This window comes from Nicotiana tabacum, chromosome 12, assembly GCF_000715075.1.
Source record: "Nicotiana tabacum cultivar K326 chromosome 12, ASM71507v2, whole genome shotgun sequence".
Lineage (NCBI taxonomy): Eukaryota > Viridiplantae > Streptophyta > Magnoliopsida > Solanales > Solanaceae > Nicotiana > Nicotiana tabacum.
In genome coordinates, this window is record NC_134091.1 from 36,277,081 (window position 1) to 36,300,311 (window position 23,231).

General features: G+C 39.4%; 1 protein-coding gene across 2 annotated transcripts; it reads left to right on the forward strand.

Moving 5' to 3' along the window:
* Positions 1 to 14,647: 14,647 nt before the first annotated feature.
* On the forward strand, positions 14,648 to 23,028 carry LOC107810470 (synaptonemal complex protein 1). Of its 2 annotated transcripts, XM_016635259.2 has the most exons (19): positions 14,655 to 15,180; positions 15,277 to 15,326; positions 15,606 to 15,813; positions 15,918 to 16,043; positions 16,203 to 16,301; positions 17,062 to 17,738; positions 17,816 to 18,064; positions 18,154 to 18,282; positions 18,365 to 18,433; positions 18,512 to 18,622; positions 19,506 to 19,613; positions 19,703 to 19,813; positions 19,880 to 19,963; positions 20,695 to 20,784; positions 20,876 to 20,983; positions 21,328 to 21,414; positions 21,539 to 21,601; positions 21,974 to 22,077; positions 22,688 to 23,028. In XM_016635259.2, the coding sequence occupies exons 1-18, from the start codon at positions 15,021 to 15,023 to the stop codon at positions 22,073 to 22,075; spliced, it is 2,631 nt and encodes an 876-aa protein (XP_016490745.1). In that variant the 5' UTR covers positions 14,655 to 15,020; the 3' UTR covers positions 22,076 to 22,077; positions 22,688 to 23,028. The 2 variants fall into 2 exon arrangements, 1 of the variants encoding a protein (XP_016490745.1); XR_001653664.2 differs by having other exon boundaries at positions 14,648 to 15,180; positions 21,328 to 21,601.
* The last annotated feature ends 203 nt before the right edge of the window (positions 23,029 to 23,231 follow it).

Sequence of the window (23,231 nt, forward strand, 5' to 3'; positions counted from 1 at the left end):
AGTCCTAACATGAGTATATCCATTTGGATTAAATTTTTATATGTATAAAAAATACTTTAAAACAACTAGAGATAATGTATATATCCAACATATGTGGATAATCAAATCTCTCCAATCGGGTAAAACGATTTCCAAAGACACTTATAATTTGAAAAATAAAACCTTACATAAATTTCTTACATTTTATTTATGAATATTTTATATTATTTTTTTACTAATCTTCTGCGAAAAGAATTATATAACTAATTTCAGTTTAAGTGGAGGCATAACTAAATAGTGCATTGATATGATACGTGAAAATATCATACTTCACGTAAATTATGATGATATGATCTAGTTATCCTACTTAATTTATACATTATATTTCTTTCCTGCTTACTTGATGAACTTGTGCCAATGAATCCAAATATTTATTTGAATTAAACGATATTCACTAGTACGTCAAGAGTTTTGTCTCACAACTAGTTAAATCTTCATTATGGTAAAATTCTTCTTTTTGTTTTTAAATCTTCAATATAGACAAGCAAATATATTCACAAAAAAATGGAAATAAAACCAAAATCTAAAATTTGTTTAGATATTTATTCTAATGATTAGAATGACTAGTGGCGAAACTAGTAATTTTTCCAAGAGTATTCAAATTTAAAAGAAGCGAAAAAAATTTACGAGAAAGAGTGTTCAATATGTGTTATATACCTGTAAAACGTAATATTTTACCTACTTATACAGTGCAATTTTTTGACGAAGGATGGTCAGTTGACCATCCTTATGACCATGTGACTTCACCGCTAAGAATGACCAACTCTAACTAACGTTTAGCTAGGAAACTAAGAGAAAAGAACTGCACTTTTTTCTGTCCCTTTTTTGTGATAATAGATGGTGTCACGCCTCCTTTTTTTCGAGGGATAGGGGATAGAAGAGTTTTTTCAATTAAAGTAACATTAATCGAAATGAGATTATTTATTTAATTTAGAGTCGTCACTTGGGATAATTATTATGGTGTCCCAAGTCACCGGTTATTTTAAAATCCCAAATCGAGGAGATTGACTCTATTTATGGTCCGCGAATACAGAAGACCGGGTAAAGAATTCTGTTAACTCGGGAGAAAGTGTGAGGCACTCCCGAGTTCCGCAATTTTAGCACGGTCGCTTAACAATTAATACTTGGCCTGATTATCTGATTTATTACATATTTTAAACCTATTGTGCATTTTATCTTTTACTGTTTTTAATATTTATGAAATTTATTTGAATAAGTCGCGATGTCACACACTCGTTATTTTTGTACATATTGCAAATCGCGCCACGTGAAAGGCACCCGCGATTTACAACATATTTATTTTAATTATTTGAAGTTGTGGTCAAATCGCGTGAAACGCGCACTTGAGTTAGGATTTACATATCATAACTATGTCATGGTAACCGTACTCATAGTCACGATGATTTATTAATCGCGCCTAAAGCAACTAGCACGTGTTCATAATTTATTTTTTCTTACGAGTTTGAGATCTTTGTGAGGTTAAGAGCTATGAAAATCAATTGTGGAAAATGGGTCGGCTTTTGCTCTTATAAATTGGGCCTGACAGAAACTATTTTGGCTCAGGTAAATTAAAATTGACCATAGTACAATTGACCATTTAAAACTAACTAAAAAGTAGGCCCAGTTACTAGTTCACCAAGCTACTCCATTAGTCCATTGTCCATTAGTCATTATCAGTAGTACATACTTCATTAAACAAACCCAACTCCCTTTAAATCTAATTAACACCCATGTCCCAACTATACAAAATGTGCTGACCAAGACATCTTTGCTTTAACATGTACGAATTATTCGATCTCAAATTTAAACAGAGAATACGTTCCTTCCTACTTCTACACATGACTTTAGATTCATATAAATCAAAAATAAATATACCTTAAACCCCAAAATGCACAATCAAACCAACTATTAATGAAAATTAAAACACCAACTAATCATGAAAAACAACTAAACAACATAATATTATGATAAAAATTTATGCCAAATAAAGTCAACAAAGAACTACAATTCAAAGAGATATGACTAGAGCATGACAATAAACATTACTGAAATGGAAAAGAAACGGACCTTTGAGGTGAAAAACTTTCTTTACTATATTGATAAAAAAAAAACTCCAAGTTTGAATTACAGAAGGAAAGTGCCGGCTACAACTCAAAGGAGAACAGGACGTCGAACAGAGTTCGAACAACCTCGATGGAACCGGATTCGGATGAACGAGAACCTCGCTGAAAATGGACCTCGAACAGGACCTCTTAAACCTCACGCAAATGGGAGAGCGAGGTTGGGACTTGGCTAGACTTTTATGGGTTTCAGAGTGATTTTTGGGTGGTGAAGTTGCTGGTTTTTTCGAAACAAAGACGAAGAAAGAATGACACGAATAGATATTCTCTTAGCGTCGAAGAAGCAAAAATATTTCTCTCAAATCTCTCCTCTCTATTTTTTTTCTCCCTCTTCCCTTTTCCTCACATTTTGTCACGACCCAAAACTAACCCCCGTCGTGATGGTGCCTATCGTGGAACTAGGCAAGCCGACTCATTTTCAAAATAAACCGATATTTTTATTTCAAAGATAATTTCAAGGTTATTTAACGTAAAACCTTCATTTAAAAAGTTCAAATTAAAGAAAAACAGAAGAGCGGAAAAGAAAAAAAAACTGACATTGGGGTGTCACTAGTCATGAGCATATACTACAATCTGTCTAACAATATCAAGGCTAACTCATCCCGAAAAATAGTTAAATACAACTAGAGGAAGATAAGAGGGAGAAGAGCAGGGGCTGCGATCGCCAAACAGCTACCTTGCTATCTCCAAGAAAATCTACAACCAGAACACTCAATAACCGCTACCGTGTCCAGCTACAACTGAATCTGCATACAAGGTGCAGGGAGTAACGTGAGTACGCCAACTCAGTAAGTAACAACAATAAATAAAGACTGAGCAGTAGTGACGAGCAATAAAGCATACAACGCTCATATCAGGAAATCTCAATAAAATACCACATACTTTTAAAAATCAGGATTTGAATCAAACATCTCGTTTAAACCCAATTCCAGTAAAAATCATTTAAAGACATTTTTCCAACAATTTTTCAAACAAAGGCTCAATGCAAAGGTGAGCAAAAATGATGAAATCATAAACAGCCCCTCGGGCAAAACATCACTCATATACAGCCCCTCGGGGCAAACCTCACAGTCACTCGTGCCACTCGGGCATACCTCACAATCACTCTTGCTACTCTGGCATACCTCACAATCGCTCATGCCTCCCAGTCACTCAGCACTCGGCACTCGCACTCAGTAGGTATCTGCGCTCACTGGTGGGTGTGTACAAACTCTGGAGGGGCTCTTTCAGCCCAAGCGCTATAATCTGCACGGAAAACTCACGTGCTGTAATAATAAAGTATGCTGCAAGCGGGCAGCCCCGATCCATACTCATCCTCACAATCAGGCCCTCGACCGATATCAAACATAAATATGCTGCAGGCGTGAAGCCCCGATCCACACTCATCCTCAGAATCAGGCCCTCGGCCTCACTCAGTCATAAACCTCTCAAGCCACTCGGGCATTTTAGTAAAACATGGCATTCGGTCCAAAACATTTATATGCATCAAAATAGAGTCATAAAACTGAGTTATGCGGTAAACAAGTATAAACATGACTGAGTATAGATTTTCAATCGTAAACAATGAAAGGATGGTAAGAAACAGCCCCTAAGGGTCCAAACAGCTTTGGCACAAGGCCCAAACATGGCATTCATCCCAATTTACAGAAATTCTTTCTAAAACATATAAGTATCAAATAGTTTCAACAAAGTATGCAACTTTACAGTTGCTACGGGACAGACGAAGTCACAAATCCCCAACAGTGCACGCCCATACGCCTGTCACCTAGCATGTGCGTCACTTCAAAATAATAGAATGATACGAAATTCGGGGTTTCATACCCTCACGACTAGATTTACAATCGTTACTTACCTCAAACCGCTCAAATCTCTACCCCGCAATGCTCTTGCCTCTGGACTCGGCCTCCAAATGCTCCAAATCTATTCAGAATCAGTATAATACCATCAATATACGCTAATGGAATGAATTCCACAAGAAAAGCTTCAAAATTAGACCAAAAATCCGAAATTGGCTAAAACAATTGCCCGTGGGGGCCACATCTCGGAACCCGACAAAAGTTACAAAATCCAAAAGCTCATTCAACCACGAGTCTACCCATATCAATATTACCAAAATCCGACCTCAACTCGACCCTCAAATCTACAAATCTTATTTCCAAATTTTTAAGTTCCAATCTCCGATTTACGCCTCAAAATCATGTAATCTAGTCGGATTATTCGATGATAATTCAATATTATGGAGTAGAAGTGATCACAAGGGACTTATCTCAAGTTTTTATTGAAAATATATCAAAAATCGCCTCTCCTCAAGATCCAATTTGTCAAAAATAGCAAATGAGACGAAGTCCCTATTTTTATAATTCTGCCCAGACAACCTCGGTTCTGCCTCGATCTTGGCCTTCGATCCTGGTCCTCAATCCTGGTTCTCGATCCTAGGCCTTTAATCTTGGTTTTCGATCCTAGTCCTTTGATCATGTCTTCGACCCGGCCTTCTACCGTGACCCTCGACCCTGGGGTCGATCATGGCTTCGATTGTGGCCCTCGACCATGGGCTCGATCATGGCTTCCATCATGGCCCTCGACCCTGGGCTCGATTTCTGGGCTCGATTCTGGCAGAAGAAATTTCCAACAAAAGGAAATTGCAGCAGTTATTGTAGTTCAATTGTTTATCCGTTAACCATCCGAAACTCACCTGAGTCCCTCAGGACCTCCACCAAATATACCAACAAGTCCTAAAACATCATACGAACTTAGTCGAATCCTCAAATGACCTCAAACAATGCTAAAACCATGAATTACGCCCCAATTCAAGCCTAATGAACTTTGAAATTTCTAATTTCTACAAACAACTCCGGAACCTATCAAATCACATCCTATTGACCTCAAATTTTGCACACAAGTCCTAAATGACATAACAGAGGTATTCCAATTTTCAGAATCGGATTCCGACCCCGATATCAAAAAGTCAACCCCCGGTCAAACTTCTCAAAAATAAAACTTTCGGCATTTCAAGACTAATTCCTCTACGGACTTCCAAATAATATTCCGGACACGCTCCTAAGCCCAAAATCAGCATACTGAGCTATTGGAATCATCAAAATTCAAATCCGAGGTCATTTATACATAGGTCTATATCGGGTCCACTTTTCTAACTTAATATTTTTCAATTATGAGACTAAGTGTCTCATTTCACTCCGAGTTCCTTCCGGACCCGAACCAACTAACCCGATATAACATAATATAGTTGAATGACACAAAAGAAGTAGAAATGGGGAAAATGGGGTTATAACTCTCGAAACGACCAGCCGGGTCGTTACATCTTCCCCCTCTTAAAGACCCGTTCGTCCTCGAACGGGTCTAGAAACATACCTGGAGTCTCGAATAGGCGTGGATATCTGCTCCGCATCTCCCGCTCGGTTTCCCAGGTGGCCTACTTTACAGGCTGACCTCTCCATTGCACCTTCACTGAAGTTATATCCTTTGACCTCAACCTTCGAACCTACCGATCTAAAATAGCCACCGGCTCCACATCATAAGTCATATCACCCTCCAACTGAACCGTGCTGAAATCCAAAACATGGGACGTATCTCCAATATACTTCCGGAGCATGGAAACATGAAACACTGTATGCACACTCGACAAGCTGGGTAGCAAGGCAAGCTTATAAGCCACCTCTACTATCCTCTGAAGCACCTCAAAAGGCCCAATGAACCGGGGGCTCAACTTGCCCCTCTTCCCAAACCTCATAACACCCTTCACGGGTGATACCTTCAGCAAAACCTTCTCCCCAACCATAAAAGACACATCACGGACCTTCCTATCCGCGTAGCTCTTCTGCCTGGACTGCGCCGTACGAAGCCGCTCCTGAATTAATTTCACCTTATCTAATGCGTCCTGGACCAAGTCTGTACCTAAGAGCCTAGCCTCACCCGGCTCAAACTATCTAACCGGAGATCTACACCTCCTCCCATACAAAGCCTCGTACGGAGCCATCTGAATATTCGACTGATAACTGTTGTTATATGCAAACTCCGCGAGTGGCAGAAACTTGTCCCATGAACCCCCAAAGTCAATGACACAAGCACACAACATGTCCTCCAATATCTGAATAGTGCTCTCGGACTGCCCATCCGTCTGAGGGTGAAAAGTTGTGCTTAACTCAACCTGAGTACCCAACTCTCATTGCACGACCCTTTAAAACTGCGATGTGAACTGAGTACCCCTATCTGAAATGATGGAAACTGGGACACCATGCAGTCGAACGTTCTCTCGGATGTAAATTTCAGCCAACCGCTCTGAAGAGTAAGTAGTACCAACTGGAATGAAGTGCGCAGACTTGGTCAGCCGATCCACAATAACCCAAATAGCGTCGAACTTCCTCGAAGTACGTGGGAGCCCAACTACAAAGTCTATAGTGATCCGCTCCCACTTTCACTCTGGGATATCTAACCCCTGAAGTAAGTCACCCGGTCTCTGATGCTCATACTTAACCTGCTGACAGTTTAGACACCGAGCCACAAACCCAACTATATCCTTCTTCATCCGCCTCCACCAATAGTGATGCCTTAAATCCTGGTACATCTTCGCGGCACCCGGATGCATGGAATACCGCGAGCTGTGGGCCTCCTCAAGAATCAGCTCTCGAAGCCCATCTACATTAGACACACATATCTGGCCCTGCATTCTCAGTACCCCGTCATCACCAATAGTCACATCCCTAGCATCATCTCTCTGAACCCTATCCAGAAAAACGAGCAAGTGAGGGTCATCATACTGACACTCCCTGATACGGTCATAAAGAGAAGACCTGGAGACCACACAAGCCAATACTCTTCTAGGCTCCGAAGTATCTAATCTGACAAGCTGGCCTGCTAAGGTCTGAACATCTAATGCCAAAGGTCTCTCTGCTACTGGAAGATATGCTAAACTCCCCAAACTCTCTGCCCGGCGACTCAAAGCATCGGCCACCACATTGGCCTTCCCCGGATGGTACAAAATAGTGATATCATAGTCCTTAAGAAGCTCCAACCATCTCCGCTGACGCAAATTAAGATCCTTCTGCTTTAACAAATACTGCAGACTCCGGTGATCAGTATAGATCTCACAATGAACCCCATACAAATAATGACGCCAAATCTTCAAGGCATGAACAATGGATGCTAACTCAAGATCATGGACAGGATAGTTCTTCTCATGGGTCTTCAACTGCCACGAGGCATAGGCAATCACCCTACCCTCCTGCATCAATACACAACCAATGCCTATCCTCGAGGCATCACAATACACGGTGTAAGAACCTGAAGCTGATGGCAGAACTAACATTGGAGCCGTGGTCAAAGCAGTCTTGAGCTTCTGAAAGCTCTCCTTACATTCATCCGACCACCTGAATGGAGCCCCCTTTTGGGTCAATTTGGTCAAGGGCGATGTAATAGATGAAAATCCCTCCACAAAGCGACGGTAGTAACCCGCCAAACCAAGAAAGCTCCTAATATCCGTGGCTGAGGACGGTCTGGGCCAATTCTACACCACTTCTATCTTCTTCGGATCCATCTAAATACCCTCACTGGACATCACATACCCCAAGAATGCTACTGAACTGAGCCAAAACTCGCATTTGGAGAACTTTGCATAAAGCTTCTCCTCCCTCAATCTTTGTAATACAATCTTTAAATGTTGAATGTGCTCCTCCTGGATATGGGAGTACACCAGGATGTCATCAATAAATACAACAACGAATGAGTCCAAATAGGGCTGGAATACACTGTTCATCAAATGCATGAACGTTGTTGGGGCATTGGTCAGCCCAAAAGACATCACCAAGAACTCATAATGGCCATATCGAGTTCTGAAAGCTGTTTTAAGAATATCTGAATCCAGAATATTCAGCTGGTGATAACCGGACCTCAAATCAATCTTGGAGAACACCCTCGCTCCCTGAAGCTGGTAGAATAAATCATCAATGCGAGGCAAAGGATACTTATTCTTGACTGTGACCTTGTTCAACTGCCTGTAATCAATACACATTCTCATAGAACCATCCTTCTTTTTCACAAATAGAACCGGTGCACCCCAAGGTGACACACTAGGCCGAATAAACCCCTTATCAAGGAGTTCCTGAAGTTGTTCTTTCAATTCCTTCAACTCCGTCGGTGCCATACGATACGGTGGAATAGAAATGGGCTGACTGCCCGGCACCAAATCAATACCAAAGTCAATATCCCTGTCAGGCGGCATGCCCAATAGGTTTGCAGGAAACACATCCGGAAAATCACATACCACCGGAACAAAATAAATGACATGAGTCTATGCACTAACATCCCTCACAAAATCCAAATAAGATAGGCAACCCTTTTCAACCATGCGTTGAGCCTTCAAATATGAAATCACCCTACTTGGTACATAATCTACAGAACCGCTCCACTCAAACCTCAGAATTCCCGGCATAGCCAATGTCATCGTCTTAGCATGACAATCTAGAACAGCATGACATGGAGATAACCAATCCATACCCAATATCACATCAAAGTCAACCATACTGAGCAACAATAGATTCACTCAGGTCTCCAAACCCCCAATAGTCACCACACATGACCGATATATGCGGTCCACAATAATAGTATCGCCCACAGGAGTAGATACGTATATAGATAAAACTAAAAACTCACGGGGCATATCCAGAAAATGGGCGAAATACGAGGAAATATATGAATACGTGGAACCATGGTCAAATAATACTAAGGCATCTCTGTGGCAAACTGAGACAATACCTGTAATCATAGCATCTGAAGCAATATCATCTGGTCTGGCAGGGAGAGCATAGAAACTGGTCTGACCACCCCCTAATCTGCCTCCCTTTCTAGGGCGACCCCTAGCTGACTGACCTCCACCCCGAGCTGACTGGGCGGGTGGTGAGGTAGCTGGTGCTGTAGTCGGAGGCAGACTCCTCTGCTGAGATAGACCTCCATGACGACGAGGACACTACCTCCACATATTCCCAAGCTCCCCACACTCAAAACAACTTCCTGGTACTGGCGACGGAAACTGAAGGGAACCCCTAGCACTGGGATGACTGGTAGAAGACCCTGGCATGGAAGAGCCCTGAACAGGTGGAGCACGGGATGAACTCTGAACTGGAAGGGCACTAAGTGATGAGTGGCCCTAATGAGAACTGTGAGAACTATGGCTAGATGATGCACCCCGATGAAATGGTCGAGCTGACTGAGCCTGTCTAAAATGACGACCTCTACCGTGCTGAAACTGATCCCCAAAAGGAGCACCGCTGAATCCACCTTGACAACGAGGCCTCTTAGACTCCCGCTCAACCCTCTCCTGACCGCGAACCATCTCAATCTGCCGAGTAATGTCGACAACCTCATCAAAGGTAGCACCCGAAACCTGCTCCCTGGTCATGAGCAACTGTAGCTGATAAGTGAGGCCATCAATAAACCTCATGATCCTCACCCTGTCCGTGGGAACCAACCAGATAGCATGACGGGTCAACTCGGAGAACCGCATCTCATACTGCGTCACAGACATATCACGTTGGCGGAGCCGCTCAAACTGTCTACGCAGCTCCTCTTTGTGGGATCGAGGCACGAACTTCTCCAAAAAGACCACGGAGAACTGCTGCCAAGTAAGGGGTGCTGCGCCAACATGCCTACGCCTCTCGTAAGTCTCCCACCATCTGAGTGCATCCCCATAAAACTGAAAGGTAGTGAATGAGACCCCACAAGTCTCCAAAATACCAGCACTACGGAGTATCCTCTAACACCTGTCTAAAAAGTCCTGAGCATCCTCTCTCTCTGTGCCACTGAAAGGTGGTGGTTGAAGTCTCCCAAACCTTTCCAACCTGCGCTGATCATCCTCAGGCATAGCAGGAACCATATAATCCTGAGCAACAGTAATCGGCTGGGCTGGTGGTGCCTCCAGTGTCTGAAGTCCCTGAATAACCTGCTCGGGTGTGCGAGCGACGGGAGTCTGAGTGCCTCCTCTGGCCTGAGAAGTGGCTGCAGCCGTCGAAATAGAGACCATCTGAGCAAGGCCAGTACACGCTGTTAGAATCTGAGCTAGGGCCTCCTGAAGGCCTGGAATCACGATAGGCACAAGTGGTGTCTGAGCTGGTGCATCGACAACTGGAACTTGGTCCTGATCTGGGACAACCGGTGGATCTGTAGGTACTGCTCCAACTGATGTACCTCTGCCCCTACCACGACCTCTACTGCGGCCTTGACCTCTTGCGGCCCTGGCTGGTGGTACTGGTGGCTGGCCTTTCTGACCGGTAGTACGAGTCCTTACCATATGTGAGAGAATGAAACAACAGATGTTTAGTTACTAGAATCAACAGATTCGCACGACAAGAATTCAAGAATGTGGAGTTTCCTAAAGGTTCTGTAGCGTCCTACATATAAGTACAAATGTCTCTGTATCGATCCGCAAGACTCTACTAAACCCGCTCATGACTCGTGAGACCTATGTAACCTAGGCTCTGATACCAGTCTGTCAAGACCCAAAACTAAACCCCGTCGTGATGGCGCCTATCGTGGAACTAGGCAAACAGACTCATTTCCAAAACAAACCGATATTTTCATTTCAAAGATAATTTCAAGGTTATTTAACGTAAAACCTCCATTTAAAGAGTTCAAATTAAAGAAAAACAGAAGTGCGAAAAAGAAAAAAAATCCGACATCGGGGTGTCACTAGTCATGAGAATATACTACAATCTGTCTAACAATATCAAGGCTAACTCAGCCCGAAAAATAGTTAAATACAACTAGAGGAATATAAGAGGGAGAAGAGCAGGGGCTGCGATCGCCAAACAGCTACCTTGCTATCTCCAAGAAAATCTGCAACCAGAACACTAAATAACCGCTACCGTATCCAGCTACAACTGAATCTGCACACAAGGTGCACGGAGTAACGTGAGTACGCCAACTCAGTAAGTAACAACATTAAATAAAGACTGAGCAGTAGTGACGAGCAATAAAGCATATAACGCTCATATCAGAAAATCTCAGTAAAATACCATATGCTTTTAAAAATCAGGATTTGAATCAAACATCTCGTTTAAACCCAGTTCCAGTAAAAATCATTTAAAGACATTTTTCCAACAATTTTTCAAACAAAGGCTCAATGCAAAGGTGAGCAAAAATGATGAAATCATAAACAGCCCCTCGGGCAAAACATCACTCATATACAGCCCCTCGGGGCAAACCTCACAGTCACTCATGCCAATCGGGCATACCTCACAATCACTTTTGCCACTCTGGTATACCTCACAATCGCTCATGCCTCCCAGTCACTCAGCACTCGGCACTCGCACTCAGTAGGTACCTGCGCTCACTGGGGGTGTGTACAAACTCCGGAGGGGCTCCTTCAGCCCAAGCGCTATAATATGCATGGACAACTTACGTGCTGTAATAATAAAGTATGCTGCAGGCGGGTAGCCCCGATCCACACTCATCCTCACAATCAGTCCCTCGGCTGATATCAAACATAAATATGCTACAGGCGGGCAGCCCCGATCCACACTCATCCTCAGAATCAGTCCCTCGTCCTCAGTCAATCATAAACCTCTCAAGCCACTCGGGCATTTTAGTAAAATATGGCATTCGGCCCAAAACATTTATATGCATCAAAATAGAGTCATAAAACTGAGTTATGCGATAAACAAGTATAAACATGACTGAGTATAGATTTTCAATCGAAAACAATGAGAGGATGGTAAGAAACAACCCCTAAGGGTCCAAACAGCTTTGGCACAAGGCCCAAACATGGCATTCAGCCCAATTTACAGAAATTCTTTCTAAAACATATAAGTATCAAATGGTTTCAACAAAGTATGCAACTTTACAGTTGCTACGGGACAGACGAAGTCACAAATCCCCAAAAGTGCACGCCCACACGCCTGTCACCTAGCATGTGCGTCACTTCAAAACAATAGAATGATACGAAATCCGGGGTTTCATACCCTCACGACTAGATTTACAATCGTTACTTACCTCAAAACGGTCAAATCTCTACCCTGCAATGCTCTTGCCTCTGGACTCGGCCTCCAAATGCTCCAAATCTATTCGCAATCAGTATAATACCATCAATATACGCTAATGGAATGAATTCCACAAGAAAGGCTTCAAAATTAGACCAAAATCCGAAATTGGCTAAAATATTGTCTATGGGGCCCACGTCTCGGAACCCGACAAAAGTTATAAAATCCAAAATCCTATTCAACCACGAGTCTACCCATATCAATATTACCAAAATACGACCTCAACTCGACCCTCAAATCTACAAATCTTATTTCCCAATTTCTAAGTTCCAATCTCCGATTTACGCCTCAAAATCATGTAATCTAGTCGGATTATTCGATGATAATTCAATATTATGGAGTAGAAATGATCACAAGGGACTTATCTCAAGTTTTTCTTGAAAATATATCAAAAATTGCCTCTCCTCAAGATCCAATTTGTCAAAAATAGCAAATGAGACGAAGTCCCTATTTTTATAATTCTGCCCAGACAACCTCGGTTCTGCCTCGATCTTGGCCTTCGATCCTGGTCCTCAATCCTGGTTCTCGATCCTAGGCCTTCGATCTTGGTTTTCGATCCTAGGCCTTCGATAATGTCTTCGATCCGACTTTCGACCGTGACCCTCGACCATGGGTTCGATCATGGCCCTCGACCCTGGGCTCGATCATGGCTTCCATCGTGGCCCTCGACCCTGGGCTCGATTCTGAGAGATTTCTGGGCTCGATTCTGGCAGAAGAAATTTCCAACAGAAGGAAATTGCAGCAGTTGTTGTAGTTCAATTGTTTATCCGTTAACCATCCGAAACTCACCTGAGTCCCTCGGGACCTCCACCAAATATACCAACAAGTCCTAAAACATCATACGAACTTAGTCGAATCCTTAAATCATCTCAAACAACTCTAAAACCATGAATTATGCCCCAATTCAAGCCTAATGAATTTTGAAATTTCTAATTTCTACAAACAACTCCGGAACCTATCAAATCGCGTCCGATTGACCTCAAATTTTGCACACAAATCCTAAATGACATAACAGAGGTATTTCAATTTTCAGAATCGGATTCCGACCCCGATATCAAAAAGTCACCCCCGGTCAAACTTCTCAAAAATAAAACTTTCGGCATTTCAAGCCTAATTCCTCTACGGACTTCCAAATAATATTCCGGACACGCTCTTAAGCCCAAAATCACCATACGGAGCTATTGGAATCATCAAAATTCAAATCCGAGGTCGTTTACACATAGGTCCATATCCGGTCCACTTTTCTAACTTAAAATTTTCAATTATGAGACTAAGTGTCTCATTTCACTCTGAGTTCCTTCCGTACCCAAATCAACTAACCCAATACAACATAATATAGCTGAATGACACAAAAAGAGTAGTAAAAATGGGGAAAATGGGGTTATAACTATCGAAATGACCGGCCTGGTCGTTACACATTTTCTCTTCTATTTATAGAAAAAATTTTAAAATTTTTTCAGTTTTTTTAATTATTTTATTATTTTTAATTTAAAAATGCCCCACTTCCCATTTTTCTTCCTTTTAAAAAAAAATTCTCCACTTTTCTTTACTTTTATTTTTTAATTTTCCTCTTTTTATTTTTATTATATTTAAATTTTCATTTTTTTTAGTTTTTTTAATTTTTATTTTTCACTTATTTTACTTTTCTTTTTTTTAATTTCCACTTTATTTTACTTTTTTTTTATATTTTCACCTACCTTTAATTTTATTTTTTAATTCCAACTTTCTTTTACTTTTTATTTTTTAAATTTCCACATTCTTTTATTTTTTATTTTTTATTTTCCACTTTCTTTTACTTTTTTATTAAACAATCTCCACCTACTTTTACTTTTACTTTTAAATTCCATATTTCTAATTTTCCTATTTTTTATTCCCATCCAAAAAAAATTTTAAAAATTTATTTATTTATTTGTTTTTTAATTTATTTTATTTTAAAAAAAAAGATAAAAATAAAAATAAAATAATATTAATAGTAATAATTGACCTTTTAAATTATTTTTAATTTTAATCCTATATATAAAAAAAAAGTAACAAGGCTAAAAAATATATATTAAATTTTTAAAAATAATTACACAATAGAAGGTGATCAAAATTCAAATATAGTGAAAAATTAGGTGTTCACGGATGGATGATGAGATCCTCTATCATTAATTAAATGTTTTAATTTCGAGTCTTGCCTAGTGCAAATTTATATTACTTCAACTAATGGGTTTCAGATTCATATGGTTATTAAAAAAAGGTAGACAAATATAACAAAAATAGAGTATCTATTTATAATCCAATACAAGCTTTCCCTTGTTTTCTCTCTGTTTTCCCTTCTCATACTTTTCATTTCTCACTTTGTTGCCTTCCCTTTCCCTGTTTCAAGCAAATGAAGCCTTTATAATCAAATTATCAATCAATGAACTGAGGGATAAAATTACATATTTCTTATAATCAAGGGACCAAATTGCAATTCTCCCACTTCTTTTTATTTTTCCGCTATGTAAAAGAAACATGAAATATCTCCCCCGGCCAACCATCTCTATAAATATCCCATTTCCTTCGCGCCATTCCATTTCAAATGTTCATTCTCACAGAATCGCAGGCGACGTTCTCTTCGAGATTCCTTTTCTAGAATTTTCTTCTCCGATACAGTTTCTTACTCAACACGAAAACGAAAAGCTAAGTTCACAGAGCCGATCGCTTCGATGTTTTCGATTTCTAGGGTTTTACATCCTTGCTTTGTGATCGATTAGGCCACAAAATCAACGTAGAAGGATTCCTACGTCGTGTATATTGGGAAATTCGGCGATTATTTGTGTTTTATTAGAAAATGAGTAAGCTTTTAGGATTATCAGGCATGAAAGGCCGCGATCACTTCAAATCGCTGGCCGGAGCTGGTTTAGGAGCTGCGAAAGCCATGCCGATAACGACGCGCATGTCCGCTGACATGGTTTCTTCTGGAAGTTTTGCGAATTTGAAGCTTACAGCAGGTTATTAGTTGATTAATGTATTAGTTTTCTAAATTTTCTGAAAAAATGTATGCTACTTCTTAAAATAAATTGCTCATTTGTTTCTATCGTCAACAGAGAAATTGGTGAAGGAGCAAGCTTCTGCTAAAACTGATCTGCAATTGGCGGTAATTTCGTTGAAATGTTCCATTTTGTACACCAATGCACGGGTTTGTGTGTGTGAGTGCGTGTGTATGTGTACGCTTGCATGAGTGCATCTTTCTATGCGTGTGGCATGTGTTGGTCCCCATAGATACAGCTGTCAGGTGTAGGCTTATACAGAACATACAAAGGCTTCTATTAATAATATACTGCTATTAGGATTTAGGTTTTATGCTTGAATTTTGAGGCCTAATGACTTGTAATTTCACTTGTTTTATAACTGTGCGTCTCATAATTGAATGCAGAACTCTAAATTGAAGAAGTTGATTGAAGATATTCATATGCTGGAAGAAAAGTTGCAAAATGCGTACAATGAAAATGCTAAGTTGAAAGTGAAGCAGAAAGAAGACGAGAAGCTTTGGAAAGGGCTGGAATCTAAATTTTCTTCAACAAAGACTTTGTGTGATCAGCTAACTGAAACTTTACAGCACCTAGCTGGTGTGGTTCAGGATGGTATGTCACCGTAACTTTCCTTTGAAGAATATCCGGATGCAAAGCAGATAGAACAATCCTTTCTGGCTTTTTAATATTTTTGGATTGTGCACTTGACTCTACAGCTGAAAAAGACAAGGCATCTTTTGAAGATAGACGATCTGCAACTTCTGTTGTTATTGATAACTTGCAGGACAACATTAAAGCCCTCTCTTTGAGGCTGGAATCCTCTGAAGAAACTGTTAGAAATTGTAAGTTAATAATGCCTTATTATGCGATATATTTTTATCACCAATTGAGAAGCTTCTAAGTAGTTAGATACCATATATGCTACTGAATAACTAGAGGTTTATGCTTCTTAGATACTAATGTTTAAAGTTGCCTAACATGTTTTTGGGTTGTCAATAAAGGTAAAAGGGAGCTGAATGAACTCGGTATCGAGAAGGAGAAAATGGAGAACTCTTTCAGGGTTGAACAGAGCAAAAGTATCAGTGTAATTGAGGAGAAAGGTAAATAGCTATGATCTAAGAGCTTTTGTGCTTGTACCTCAACTTTCGATAAATAGCAGATGTTGCGTACAAAAAAATGGTTCTACCGTCTGCCTCAACTAGCTAATCCCCTCTTCTTTTTTATTTATTTATGTTAATTCTGTTGTCTTTTAAGTGCCTGTCCCTTTGGTTGATTCAATATGGACTTAAGCAGTCCACATTCTATTTCACTTTTATTACATGGTTAATTTGTTTTTGAATGATCTATGTGTGGCTGCTCTTAACTACATAAGAAGCTCGTAGACTGGTCTGTGCCAAAGCCCATAGTTTCTCCTCTATGAACCTAGGGGGAAATTTCAAGTCGAGGGATTCAAGTCTTGTTTGAGATATATCTCTTTTTATATGTTACGCTGTAACTGAAACTGTTCACCGTCTTTGGGAAACAGTTGCATTTGACAATTCTCTTGAAGTCGTCTGTCATTTCAAGTTCTTCTCCATCCATTGGATTCATATTGTGTCCTTTAACATTCATTTAACTATAAAACTTTTCATAGACTTGGTGTCTCCTAAAGAGGTATTAGTGCTCTTTAAGGTCATTTGTCTAGTTAATCAGAAAGAGAAATTTTTCATGTTATGCTTCATTCTGCGCAGAGATGTCCTACTACTGACACAGATCTTAACATCTCTACTTTTTGTGATAATTACCTCTTGGTAACTTTCTCAGTTCTAAATACTTTTCTCCCTTTATTTACTTGTTTCTTTCTCTTATTTTTTTTATAAGATGCCACGATCAAGGAATTCGAAGCTACTGTAGCAGCTAATGGACTTGCAGTGGAGAATTTGAAGTCCAAGTTGGAAGAATTACATCTCGAATCAAGATTAAAAGAAGATGAACTGGAGGACTTGAGGAATGTCAAAAAGAATTTGGATAAAGAAAGAAGTGATTTGGTATCTAGAAATAGCAACTTTGCCAAACAATTAGATACATCACTTCAGGAGATAAAGAACCTTAATGAGTTTGTGAATCAAATGGTGATAAAGTTTACTCATTTGGATAGTCAAAGTCTCGCCTTTGCGGAGAAGATAGTTCAGCTTAATGCTTTATTTGACGCTGGATTTGAAATGATGAGAGAGAAGGGGGAACTTGCTGCTCGGCATGCTCAACGAAAGTTTGACAAGCTCCAGGATCAATATACAAGCGTTATATCAGAGAAAAATTCTCTAAAGTTAGCTAATAAGGACTTGAAGGACAAAGTCTCTGCACTTCAGAACGAGCAGGAATGTGCAATGGTGCAGCATGCTGAAGAATCCCGTTTAGCAGAAGATCGGATTAGAAAATTAGAGTCTGAAGCAGAACTGCTTCTTTCCAAGAAGATGGAGATGGAAGTGCTGATTAGCAAGCTGCAGGAGAATGTTGTCGCTTTATCAGAAAATTCAAAACTATCGGAGAATGAAATGGTTAATTCTTCTCACAGAACATTCATTAGTAACAGTGTCTGATTAAACATAACAAGATCAATTTTCATATCTTGCAGCAAAATTTATTGGTGAAACTCTCTGAGATGGAAACAGATAACAAGGACCATATTGAAAAGCTTCAATCAGACATGCAGAAAAAGGAAGATGAAATCCATATTTTACGCAAGGAAATTGACAAGTACACAGAAACAGTGGAATCACTGGAGAAGCATGTTGCAGAGATTAACAATAAATTGGAGGAGAAAGATAAGCTTGTTCAGGAACTTCAGGACAGGCAGAAACAATTGGAAGCTGAGAGAGAAAAGGTTTTTTCTATGGATACCTTTAGTTTTACAGATCCTACTAAATCCAATACAGTGTGTTTAAATGCCTTGTGTTTTGTACCTTATTGCAGATTCAAGCATCTTTGCTTGCTGCTGAAAGCAACCTTGCAGAAGCTAAAAAGCAGCATGATCAGATGTTAGAAAGCAAACAACTAGAACTTTCTAGGCATTTAAAGGAATTATCTCAGAAAAATGATCAGGTTAATCTTAAAATATTCTATCTGGTGTTTCTGTATATGTTTGCTCCTATCCAACAAGTTACACTCGTAGGATCTTTCTCAGGCCATCAGTGACATCCGGAGGAAGTATGACTTGGAGAAGTTGGAAAGTATCAATCTAGAGAAGGAGAAGGTAGCTATTGATTCTTATGTTGAAGCATATTTTGACTGGAAATATATCTTCGCCTTTCACTTCATTTATTAATCTCAGGCTGAAAAAATTATTGGAGAGATGGAAAGAAACTGTGAGTTAAAGCTGTTGGAATACAGAGAAGAATCTAATCAGAACTTGAAGCATGTACAGGAAGAACATGCTGCTTTGGTATGTATGGTAAAGGATGTACAATTATCATTTGCTTCTTAGGGTCATGAAAACTTCTATATTTTCTAATAAATTCCAAGATTAACACTCTAATTATTCTACTGTATCCCTTCTTTCAAAGTTATTCTTTTGCACACAGTTCAGGTTTATCTTTGTGTCTTCTAGTTTGACTCCTGTCAGATATTAGTGTTTCAGTTGCATTGAAGTTCAATACTCTTTCATGATTCTCACACTTATTTGTTAAGGTTGTAGGGAAACTCTTGAGCACGATGATCCTCATGTAAATATTTTGTGTTCATTTATTAGAATTATTGTGTTATCATGCTTCTCAACGAAAATGAATTTAGGATCTTGCTTAGATCCTCTTAGGAACAACATTTCAAGGTTTGAAATGATACTTGAGGTTCAAACGTGATTTTATGAGTAGTTTGCCAACTGGAATCAAGATTGCGAGTGGGCAACTAAAATGTGATTTTTCACGCTTATGTAGAAGCTACCTTCAAGGAAGCATTTTCCCAAACTTCAACTCTATTTAATTTCCTAAATAACCTTTTCTCATGCTAGACTGTAAATATCTATAAGAACATGTTGGCTATTATTAACTTATCATCAGTTATAGTAGTTTGGTCGCCTAACACATTAAAAGATTATTGTACTTATCCCGTTTGTCAGATCTAATGGATTCTATTTTGCCCACCATGTATCTGGAGTCCAGACAGCCAGTTAGGCTAAGTATGCTGCCAAAGAAACATAAAACCTTCTGCTTGCTTTACTATGTAATTCAGATAAGACACCCAGCACTTCTTGGGCTTCAAAGACAGAAGTGTATGAATATGTTGAAAACAGACTTCATTTAGCCTATAGCTGAAGCATTTTGCCGCAGGTATGTCATATTCAACAAGAACACAGCAAGAAGGAAATGAGTCTTGTTTCCAGTCACAATGAAGAGCTAAAACGTGTCCGACTTCAGTATGAAAATGAACTGAGAGAAGTAAACTTTCTTCAGCTTTGTTTTTGTGTCTTAGCTCATTATTCTGCATGCATATTGCCTTAGTCGCTGAGGTGTGATATTTCTCTCAGAAAACAAGTTCAATGAGGAATGAGCATGAAGCTCAGTTAAGAGCTCTGAGACTTGAGCTTGAGGATGAATGCAGAAGACTGCAGGAGGAGTTGGATATGCTGAAGTCTAAAGTATGTTTTAAATGAGTTTCTACTCACAGTGATTTTTTGTCTTATTGTACTTGTGTCTTATCTCAGGAGGAGAAACAGAGGGCTCTGTTGCAGTTGCAATGGAAAGTAATGGGAAATAATCCGGAAGAGGAAGAAGTGACTTCAAAGAAGGTTTGACTCTTTATTCTTTAGATGCATAGACCGCCCCCGGCCACAAGAGGGAAAAAAGATTCCTATTCTCTCCGGTTAGAAGGAGGTTCTGTTTGATTGTTTTTAGAAATATTTGTTTTTAAGATTTAACATTGGCCATCTTTCACCCAGTTGCTGTCAGCAATCATTACATAGTTTAGTGGATCCTTTCTGATTTAATAGAACTTTCTGAGGATTTAAATTTGATTATCAAAGCATATCGTACTGTAATTAATGAACTATCAAATTGTCAGAAATCAACCACCACATAGCTGTAGGAAGTTATTGCAGTTGAAACACTAGCATATAAATCTGCTGATTGATCAGTTTTTAATTTATATACAAATAGATTATGTTCTCTTCCTTATTAGGTAACACTACAACTACAGAAGTATATTTGTGTTATAATGGTTCAACTTGTGTCTTCTAATCTGTATCTTGTTGTCCACTGAAGTTTTAACTACAAGTTTTATTCGTCTACCAGAGATCTTTTGGATATGACTCGCTCCTACATGAGAACAAATAAAGACTCCACTTGACCTATGATAGAGATTTTCACAACTTGCTATATATTTCTGATCTGAAACTGAAAGAGATGTGGAAGGATTAATTTGATTGCTTACTTGAGGGGATTTTGAACACGTTAAATACAGCCAACTTGGTAAATAAATCTAACTTCAACTATTAGTGCTGAACATTTGTGAAATCTGCAGAAGCACTCTGGGTCATTGACCAAAAGAAACCAATCTGATAGTTGCAAAAAGGGCCAGCTTGCACCGGTGAGAGCTGAAGCTAAGGATGTGGTAAACATGCAAAGCAAAATACTATTCTCGTTGCCTTTCAATATTTCTGTCTAGCTTGCTGATCTTAGCTTATATCTCAACGGTTTGGTAGGATGCACATTATCTGGAAGGAAGTCAAACACCTGTATCAAATTTGTTGAGGAAAGTGGAGAAGGTGAATACAGGAAGTGTTATTAGTATGCCCAAACATAGTAGGAAGGTAAGTGGCTAACTGCAATTATCTGTAATCCAAACGGTTCCCCTTAATTAGCTTTCTGCAAAATTAGCTTTGAGAATAAGTAGCACTTAGTGCTGTAGAATGAGTTAGCTGATGCCTTATCTCAGTGCATGCAACCCAGATTTATTACAGATTATTTTTGCATTAGATAACTGATTTTCAGCATCTTACTTATGCTCTGATTTCATCCCCTTTGGTGAACATACCTTCTTAAGATCTGCATGGTTATTTCTGCATTTAGCCTTTTCAGTTGATCATCACAGACACCTAAATTGGTCTTTGTGTCCTATCTCACTTATTTTTCTTGATCGCTTCGTAAATTGCAGGTGACTCATCATGAATATGAAGTTGAAACCACAAATGGCAGAACAATCACAAAACGAAGAAAAACGAAAAGCACAGTCATGTTTGATGTACGTAAAATTGAATCCTTAGCAGCATTGCTGGCCATTGTTACCAGATTCAATCTGTCAGTTTCTAGACTTCTGGCCCGCCAATGTACGATGAGCCTAAACTTTATATTACTGATTATGAAAGGATCCATCAAAGAACAAGAAGAAAAGGACACCAAAAGTGAAGACTCCCAGAGAGGTTATCAGGGTATGACTCATTCATTGACTTGCTTTGTGTTCACCTGCCTTTGTTACCAGATTCCAATATATCAGTGTTACTACCCTGTTGTCATGTCAATGCTGAGATGACTAACCTTTATATTTAAAGAATCCATTAAAGCACAATCATAAAGAGACACCAAAATTCAAGACTCACAGAGAGGTTATCAGGATATGAATCAGTATTTGACTTGTTTGTCTTCACTTTCCATTAATGGTCCTTTGTGGCTTGATCTAAGAATCGGGCACGTCTCCTTAGTGGTGCTTCAAGAGCTTAACTAGCTAAAAGAGTAATGACTGACAGACAAATCTCCATTTATAATATGCTCAGCTTTTTCTACTATTCGTATATGTTTTGCAGAGCATTAAAGGAGGAAGTCATCCAAAACCTGCAAACATAGGTGATTTATTCTCGGAAGGATCTCTGAATCCATATGCTGATGATCCCTATGCGTTTGGCTAGAGGTACTACTATTTATTCTGATTGCAGAAACCTCAAGAAAAAGACTTTATTGTTTTTCTTGTCATGCTGTGCTGTTACACTTTCAGTCTGTTCCCAATGCATTAAATATTTTGTCTATGTAAAGATACAGCTACCGAGCGAGCACAGAGTTTTGGGCAAACATTTTCTTGCACTTTTTAGAAACAAAAATGAAGTGTTATTTCATTCTGATATGCACAAACCTTTCAAAAGTAACAGTATGCTATCTTCCTCTCATAACTGTGAAAACATTATCAATCAGCTCCCATGCATTAAATGATCTCCCCCCCCCCCCCCCCCTCCCCAAAAAAAAATAAAATATACCGCTATTGATTTAGTACACATTTTTCAGGGGACATTTTTTATAACTTGTCAGAAGCAAAAAATAGAAGAGTGATCAGGTTTTGTGTTTTTGCAACTTTATCATGCATGCTCTGTACATTTTCCGTTCTGATTCCCCTTTCTTTTGGGCGTCTTATAGTACATCTGTATTTCCTTTGGCGTTTAGCCACATGCCTCGCATCCTTATTTTAGTTTCTCACTGGAATAGCTTATCTGGCAAAAGCCTTAAATATTAATTTTATCCTTTCTCAGGTGAAGATGTCCCACTCCAGTGCAGAGCTTCCTAGAGAATCTGAAACTTTGACCTGGAAATGTGTGTGCGCTGATTCTTTGATTGCAGACGTATAGCTGGCTGCTTTCCACATTGCAAGGAACTAGAATTTTACTTCCCCCAAAAATAAAACTGTATATAACTGCAATTAATGTGTGAAAAAAATTCTGGGAGAAATAATGTGATTAGAGCTCGGTTGGAGAGGACGTGCACCAGTGTAAAGTCACCAGTTGCGTAGAGCTACATTTATTTTTGTTATGTGCTTCCAAACTGCATTAGCTTAGCTTTTGTTGTACTTAATCTTTGATTGTGGTTTTTTTAAGGCCGAGTGGAGATTCCATTAGATTGGTAAAGACTTGTAAGCACAAAGCCACCGCTGCCGCTCATCTCCTGCCCAACATATGCACACACAAATAGAAATTCCGTGTCTCCTAACACTAATTTCAAATGAAACATCAGAATCAGATGACTTTCCCTCCCCTATTTTTATGTCATAAGAAAAAAACCTCCTATATTGCATTATAG

Bases quoted from the DNA above. Each gene is read 5' to 3' on its own strand.
- LOC107810470 (XM_016635259.2), top strand. From the start codon at position 15,021: ATGAGTAAGCTTTTAGGATTATCAGGCATGAAAGGCCGCGATCACTTC. The intron at 15,327-15,605 runs GTAATTTCGTTG...AATTGAATGCAG, and splicing joins AAACTGATCTGCAATTGGCG to AACTCTAAATTGAAGAAGTT. The intron at 21,602-21,973 runs GTATGACTCATT...TATGTTTTGCAG, and splicing joins CTCCCAGAGAGGTTATCAGG to AGCATTAAAGGAGGAAGTCA.